Source organism: Mustelus asterias, chromosome 28 (assembly GCF_964213995.1).
Source record: "Mustelus asterias chromosome 28, sMusAst1.hap1.1, whole genome shotgun sequence".
NCBI lineage: Eukaryota > Metazoa > Chordata > Chondrichthyes > Carcharhiniformes > Triakidae > Mustelus > Mustelus asterias.
This window is the reverse complement of record NC_135828.1, coordinates 21,973,332-21,981,497: the sequence shown is the minus strand read 5'-3', so window position 1 is coordinate 21,981,497 and position 8,166 is coordinate 21,973,332. Positions and strand designations below refer to the sequence as shown.

Sequence of the window (8,166 nt, the reverse complement as noted above, 5' to 3'; positions counted from 1 at the left end):
AGATTTAAATGAGTTGCCTCTCTTCCCGCCACTTTCCAGCGCGGTCCCGACTGCGCCTGCTCTCCGGCTCTGGGAGACACGCATGTGTCGGGAACGCATGCGCGAATCCCGCGAAATGGCCGACATGCGATTCTCCCAACCCGACGCGCCAAAGAACGTGCGCGCCGGGATGGGGGAATCAGGGCCCTAGTTTCTTCTGATATCCATGGAGTACATTCCTAACAGATAATACTACAGGGTTGTGTCACCTTGACACCACTGTGTGACAAACAGGCCCATTACATTGTTAACAGGAGAGATAATGGATTGGAATCTGTGTCTTTTATTTAACTATAAAATACACTTATTGATTTTATAGAATTATAGAATCCCTACAGTACAGGAATAGGCCATTCGGCCCATCGAGTCTGCATCGACAACAATCCCACCCAGACCCTAACCCCGTAACCCTAATTATTTACCCGGCTAATCCCCCTGACACTAAGGGGCAATTTACCATGGCCAAGCAATCTAACCTGCAGTTCTTTGACACCAAGGGGCAATTTAGCACGGCCAATCCACCTAACCTGCACTTCTTTGGACTGTGGGAGGAAACCGGAGCACCCGGAGGAAACCCACGCAGACACGGGGGGAATGTGCAAACTCCACGCAGCTAGTCACCCGAGGCCGGAATTGAACCCGGGTGCCTGGCGCTGTGAGGCAGCAGTGCCAACCACTGTGCCACCGTGCTGCCCATTTGGTGAGGAGTGTTAAGAATGTCATGGATGCTTCCCGCGAGAGTGTCTCAAAACCCCAACAGATAGCTTGAAACATTGGTTCTTATCGGTATATGTTTGGAATAATGTGAGGAACAACGCAGTGAGGAACCAATCCAGTCCAAGTGTAAACAATTAATAAAGAATAGTTATTAAAGTAAAAGAAAAGAAAAACGCATGAGAAGAAAAGCTAATATACTTAAGTATCGTAATAACTAAACACACAGTTTTATGTGTTGTTATCTCTTGTTAATAAAATATACCCACATTCCCTGAACTCACTGGGACACCCCTTTTCCCGAACAGCATCCACTTTAGTAATTCTTAAGTCAAATCCAGCTCATAGTTACCACACGATGCAGGTTGGATGACCAAGTGTGGGAAAATGTCTACTCCTGGTTCAATGATGGTATAAAACTATGTATTCGAGATGACAATATCTGCAACCTGCCTGTGCTCTAAACGTTAGCTGGAACAGGCCTCCGTGGCTCTGATCAGAGATGGAACCGGCCGCTCTGAAGACTTTGGCCTGCCTGGCTGTTGGATGGAAAACTAGCCTCCTTCCCCAATGAGAGTGCCAGTAATTATTCTGTCCAGCCACTTTGATATCCCACCCTCTGGTTTCGGCTGTCTATCACTCAAATTCCTTCCCTTTAGAAGTTATCAATTTTGTATAGCCCCCCCATTGATCTCTGGTAAACAATGTTTCTGATATTTAAAATCGCACTTCAATTTCTCTGGGCGCCTGCTAATCTTGTTACTGGGCAAATCACATCTCAGTATTCCTCAGGATGCCTGTTACTTGTTTGTTAATTTTGTTGCCACCTCGAATTCACTGTTAACCTCGTTAACATCCAAATTCCCAACAGGAGAATGTGAATGATGTGAATTCTCTGCCGAACCTTTTGTTTCTCTTTATTTCGATCTTTGCTTCTCTGGGTTATAAACACAAATAGTAGAAAAGATTATTGATGTCCCTGTACCTTCATTAACTGGTTTTCTGACTGTTTTATGATACACTTTGAGAAAAGTTGAGAAAGAGAATGCCTTTTGTGTGCCAAGAGAATGTTCTGTTCTCTATCTATCTCTCCCTATGTCCCACTGTCATCCTCTCTCTCTCTTTCTCTCTCTCTGTAGCTCACTCTCTCATTCTCTCACTCTGTCACTCTCTCTATCTATGTCCCACTGTCATCCTCTCTCTCTCTCTAGCTCTCTCACGCTCTCTCTCTCTGTCTCTATCTATGTCCCACTGTCATTGTGTGTGTCTCTCTCTCTGTAGCTCACTGTCTGTCTTTCTCTCTCTCTCTCTATCTATGTCCCACTGTCATCCCCTCTCTCTCTGTCTCTCTCTCTCTGTGTAGCTCACTCTCTGTCTGTCTGTCTCTCTCTCTCTATGTCCCACTGTCATCCCCTCTCTCTCTGTCTCTCTCTCTCTCTGTGTAGCTCACTCTCTGTCTGTCTGTCTGTCTCTCTCTATGTCCCACTGTCATCCCTTCTCTCTCTGTCTCTCTCTCTCTCTCTGTGTAGCTCACTCTCTGTCTGTCTGTCTCTCTCTATGTCCCACTGTCATTGTCTCTCTCTCCCCCTCTCTCTGTAGCTCACTCACTGTCTCTCTCTATCTATGCCCCACTGTCATCCTCTCTCTCTCCCTCTCTCTGTGTAGCTCACTCTCCCTCTCTCTATCTATGTCCCACTGTCAACCTCTCTCTCTCTCTCGCTCTCTCTCTCTATCTATGTTCCACTGTCATTGTCTCACTCTCTCTCTCTCTAGCTCACTCTGTATGTCTCTCTCTCTCTCTCTCTGTAGCGCTCTGTCTCTCTCTCTCCCTCTCTAGCTCACTCTCTCGTTTCCTCTCTCCCTCTCTGGCTCAGCCTGGGAATTTAATTAATCCAAATGTTTTGGTTACTCCAGCGACTGAAATTCCTGAACTGCCCTTCCAGGAAACCGGAGCAGAAATAGAATTGGGTGGAAGTTCACGGGACTGCTGGTTCTGTTTGTACAAGAACTCCTGGAATAGTCACTCAGTATCTTTTCTCAATCTCTCTCTCTCTCTCCGCTTCCTTACAGTAAGTGTGGTACCCTCCCTCCAGAGAGCTGTCTCTTCAGCCTGATCTGTAGTGTCGGTTCGTTCATGGGTAAGTGACGTACTTTTACCACGTTGCAACAGGAGCTAGCTCAGTGACTGGATCAGTCACTCAACATATTCCGTGTGTGAAAACAATGTGACGTTATCTTTCTGTGTTGGTGAATGAAAGGTTCTGCGAACTCTAAATTCATGTTGCTTGGACTTGGATTATTATGTCTGTTTAAGTAGTCCTGTTCGTCTGTAATATCAGTGCCTATCAGCACATTGCCCATTGTATGTTTACAGTAACAAGATAAGATCATTTTCCGCCCCCCCCCCCGCCAACCAAATCTTTTTCCCTCAGCCCAGACAAGTTTTTACTGAACGAAGCTAAACATCGGGCGAGGATTTGAACTCCACACAGACCGTCAGCCGAGGCTGGAATCGAACCCGGGTCCCCGGCGCTGTGAGGCAGCTGTGCCGCCCTCGATTTTTAAAATTCATACCCCCCTGTTCAAATCCCATGGCCCCCTCCCTGTCTCGGCAACCTCTGCCGGGCCGGAATTCTCCAGTCTCGCACACTCTGCCGCCGCTGCCCAGCGAGAACTTGGAGCTTAGCCAGATCTCCGATCACAGCAGCGGGACTGGAGAATCCCAGCCGCAGGCGGGGTCGGAGAATTCCAGCCTTGATCTCTCCGAGGATTCTGCGTTCCTCCACACTCGTGTGAAAGCCCCACTTCTTTGACCTCAACATTGATGGCCATGATCCTGCCAGACCCTAAAATCTGGGATTCCCTCCCCAAACCTCTGTTATCCAACCGCCCCACTGCCCCCACTCACCCTCCGCCCACTCCTGCTTTCTGACACGCCTTAAAACCTGTGGGTGGGATTTTCCGGCCCCTTCCCAGCAGCGGGATCTCCTGGTTTTCCAGCGGTGGATTGGGTGGGCCGTGCAAAACCTTTTCGACTTTGGCGGGATTAAAAGATTCCTTCAGTAGCCAATGGTGAGCTGCTTCCACCTTTGGGGAACACCAATGGTTTGGTTGGGTGGGGGGGGGGGGGGAGGTTGGTGGGGGGGATGGGGAGAGAGGGTGGGGGAAAGGGGGGGATGGGATTTGCAGGGGAGGGGGTATGGTTGGGAGAAGGGGGTGGGGAGAGGGGGGATGGGGGCCTTAGTGGGGACGGTGGGGAGAGAGGGTGGTGGGATTTGCAGGGAAGGGGGTGGGGAAAGGGGGGTTGGTGGGGAGAATGGGGGTGGGGGGAGAATGTGGGGAGAGAGGGGTGGTGGGATTTGCAGGGGAGAGGGTGTGGTTGGGAGAAGGTGTGGTTGGGCGTTGGTGGAGGGGGGGATCCCAGCCTATCTCTTTGAGCAAGCTTTTGATCACCTGACCTCACGTTTCCCCCAGTGGCTTGGTGTAAGTTTTTTTGGCCTGGTTACGGTACTGTCGAGCTTTTTGCTCCTTGTAGGTGCTATATAAATGCAAGCTGTTGGTGGTCGATACTTCTGTACCCGTTGCAGTGTTAAACATGCAGGTGTTGGGGGGGGGGGGGGAGCTGTATCCGTCAGGAATGGGTAATGGATGGCAGCCAATTTCGCAACAGTCACACAAGGAAGGAATTAAACAAAATATCAGGTGCGGCAAATTGATCATTATTAAATGCTTGACGTGAGGAATATTCTGTTCAGGATTCTGTGCCTGTGGAAACTTGTCCATCTTGGCCGCTAAGTTCCATAATGTCTGATGTCAGAGTCTGGGAGTGAGGGAGGCTGGAGTTGCTCAACAGAGTGTGGTTCCCTTGTGAGTGGTGCTCACAAAGCTCGGGGGCACACAGCACGGGAATGGCAGCATTTGACGAGCGTGGCATCACGGAGGCCCTCTTGCAATCAGAGGGGTAAATTTTCCAGCCCCCTCCACCAAGGGAAGCGTTGATTGAAAGGCCCACTTGCTGGATAATCCCACCCAAAGTCAGTGGGAGTCAGGGGCAAAGTTCCCCAGGCCTGTCAAAAAAAAAGGAAGATAGAATCATAGAATCCCAACAGTACAGAAGGGGGCCATTCGGCCCCTCGAGTCTGCATCGACAACAATCCCACTCAGGCCCTATCCCCATAACCCCACATATTTACCCTGCTAATCCCTCTAACCTACGCATCCTGGGACACTAAGGGACAATTTATCATGGTCAAACCACCTAACCCGCACATCTTTGGACTGTGGGAGGAAACCAGAGCACCCGGAGGAAACCCACGCAGACACGGGGAGAACGTACAAACTCTGCACAGACAGTGACCCGAGGCCAGAATCGAACCCGGGTCACTAGTTCCATAGTTCATAGAATCATAGAAACCCTACAGTGCAGAAAGAGGCCATTTGGCCCATCAAGTCTGCACCGACCACAATCCCACCCAGGCCCTACCCCTATATCCCTACATACTTACCCACTAATCCCTCTAACCTACGCATCTCGGAACACTAAGGGACAATTTTAGCATGGCCAATCAACCTAACCCGCACATCTTTGGACTGTGGGAGGAAACTGGAGCACCCGGAGGAAACCCACGCAGACACGAGGAGAACGTGCAAACTCCACACAGACAGTGACCCAAGCTGGGAATCGAACCCCGGTCCCTGGAGCTGTGAAGCAGCAGTGTTAACCACTGCGCCACCGTGCCACCCCTGGGATTATCCAGCAAGTGGGCCTTTTAATCAATGATTCCCTTGGTGGAGGGGGCTGGAAAATTTACCCCTCTGATAGTTATGGTTGTTGGAGGGCAATCATCTCAGCGTCCTAGGCCCAAACATCATTGGAGTTTAGGAGGTTGAGGGGAGATCTGATAGAAACTTACAAGATAATGAACGGCTTAGATAGGATGGACGTAGGGAAGTTGTTTCCATTAACAGGGGAGACTAGGACGCGGGGGCACAGCCTTAGAATAAAAGGGAGTCACTTTAGAACAGAGATGAGGAGAAATTTCTTCAGCCAGAGAGTGGTGGGTCTGTGGAATTCATTGCCACAGAGGGCTGTGGAGGCCGAGACGTTGAGCGTCTTCAAGACAGAAATTGATAAATCTTTAAGTGCCTCACCAATCATTCTCTCCATCATAAGATTGTTCGGGACCAAATTAGTGAACTCCAATTTCGTGACGGGACGATCCTTTTAAACAGAGAGGAGGAGGAATTTCTTCAGCCAGAGAGTGGTGAATCAGTGGAACTCTTTGCCGTGGAAGGCTGTGGAGGCCGGGTCATTGAGTGTCTTTAAAACAGAGATAGATAGGTTCTTGATTAATAAGGGGATCAGGGGTTATGGGGAAAAGGCAGTCTAAATGCAACTTTTGTTTTTGATTTTGGCATTAGTGTGAGGATAAGGTATTTTAGTCCAGGTATGATTTTATTGACCCACTGGGAGGCTTTTAGTAAAACAAATATTATTTAACAGCACCATTAAAATATAACAAAAGAATTAGCGTAACATTTACCAATTGGAAATACTTAAACATGACAAGGTATAATTCTTAATAGTTAGCTATCTCTATGGTCCTAAGGTAAGCAGTATTCACATAGACATGAATCCCTCTTCAAAAGAGATGTGCGCCTGTGGGTGCTACGTTTCCATCTTTTCAACCCCTCTGGACAGATAGAGAAGGGCGCCTGTTTTCTGACTCCAACCTCCAGAGAAAGATCTACCCCCAAACAGCAGAATCTCAAAGAAAGAGATTTATTTCCTGGCAGATCCCAGTCTCAAAATCCAGAGAGAAAAGAAACACTGAGAGAGTGACTGCTCTCCAAAGATCCCAAGCAGCAGAGTGAGCTTGATTTCTCAGTGTAAGCCTAGCTCCACATGATTTTGCTGACAATCAATCTAATTGAGCACTACTCTGCAAAACCCCAGGGGAAAACAACAAAATGGCGATAGTAGTACTCCAGATTAAAGCAAACACTCCAGCAATTAGGCGCAATTATGCTGCTGCAGTAACAACAGAGGTTGCCAGATACAGACCCAATGGCACTGGTGTTAGAACAGACTGTTTTAAAAAAGAATCCTGCACAGAAACCTGACTCAAATACATTTCTTTAAGGCACAGTATCGTTACAAGATCAGGAGTGGGGAAGACCCCAGACCTAATGATTGGGCAATGTCCAATTCCTCACATAATGATGTGTTCAGAAAACTTCCAGTGTGGGCCTCTCACACTCCAAAATGACGGATGTATACCTAGCCTTGCTGTAGGGCAGGGGTTGGGGGTTGGCCTAAAAAGGACAAAGCAAATAGCAGCTAACCATAGATCAAACCAGAAACACAAAGGGACTTGGAAGTCATTGTTCAAGATTCTCTTAAGGTTAACGTGCAGGTTCAGTCAGCAGTTAGGAAGGCAAATGCAATGTTAGCATTCATGTCGAGAGGGCTAGAATACAAGAGCAGGGATGTACTTCTGAGGCTGTATAAAGCTCTGATCAGACCCCATTTGGAGTATTGTGAGCAGTTTTGGGCCCCGTATCTAAGGAAGGATGTGCTGGCCTTGGAAAGGGTCCAGAGGAGGTTCACAAGAATGATCCCCGGAATGAAGAGCTTGTCGTATGAGGAACGGTTGAGAACTTTGGATCTGTACTCGTTGGAGTTTAGAAGAATGAGGGGGATTTTATTGAAACTTACAGGATACTGCGAGGCTTGGATACAGTGGATATGGAGAGGATGTTTCCACTAGTAGGAAAAACTAGAACCAGAGGGCACAACCTCGGGCTAAAGGGACGATCCTTTCAAACAGAGAGGAGGAGGAATTTCTTCAGCCAGCGAGAGGTGAATCTGTGGAACTCTTTGTTTCAGAAGGCTGTGGAGGCCAGGTCATTGAGTGTCTTTAAAACAGAGATAGATAGGTTCTTGATTAATAAGGGGATCAGGGGTTATGGGGAAAAGGCAGGAGAATGGGGATGAGTAAAATATCAGCCATGACTGAATGGCGGAGCAGACGCGATGGGCCGAGTGGCCTAATTCTGCTCCTATGTCTTATGGTCATATCAAGTGAGCAATACCATGGGAGGCAAGTTCAAATGTCACTGGACCAGTAATCCAGAGAGCCGGGTTAATATCTCTGGGCACATGGGTACAAATCCCACTGGTGGAATTTGAACTCAATTAATAAGATCTGGAATTGAAAGTTAGTTTCACATTCACCATTACAGAGACTATCATCGATTGTTGTAAAAACCCATCTAGTTCACTAATGTCCTTCAGGGAAGGAAATCTGCCGTCCTTACCCGGTCTGGCCTACATGTGACTTCAGAGCCACAGGTTGACTCTTAACTGCCCTCTGAAATGGCCCAGCAAGCCACTCCGTTCGAGGATAATTA

General features: G+C 48.2%; 1 protein-coding gene across 4 annotated transcripts in view; it reads left to right on the top strand.

Annotated features, from left to right (window-relative positions):
- LOC144480316 (transmembrane protein 150A) overlaps nucleotides 1-8,166 on the top strand; it is a 94,435-nt gene that overhangs the window by 44,637 nt on the left and 41,632 nt on the right. For all 4 annotated transcript variants that reach the window (XM_078199673.1, XM_078199670.1, XM_078199671.1 and 1 more), the window contains one exon: nucleotides 2,824-2,891. In XM_078199673.1, the coding sequence (XP_078055799.1) occupies nucleotides 2,824-2,891 (68 nt within the window). The remainder of the gene's footprint in view (nucleotides 1-2,823; nucleotides 2,892-8,166) is intronic.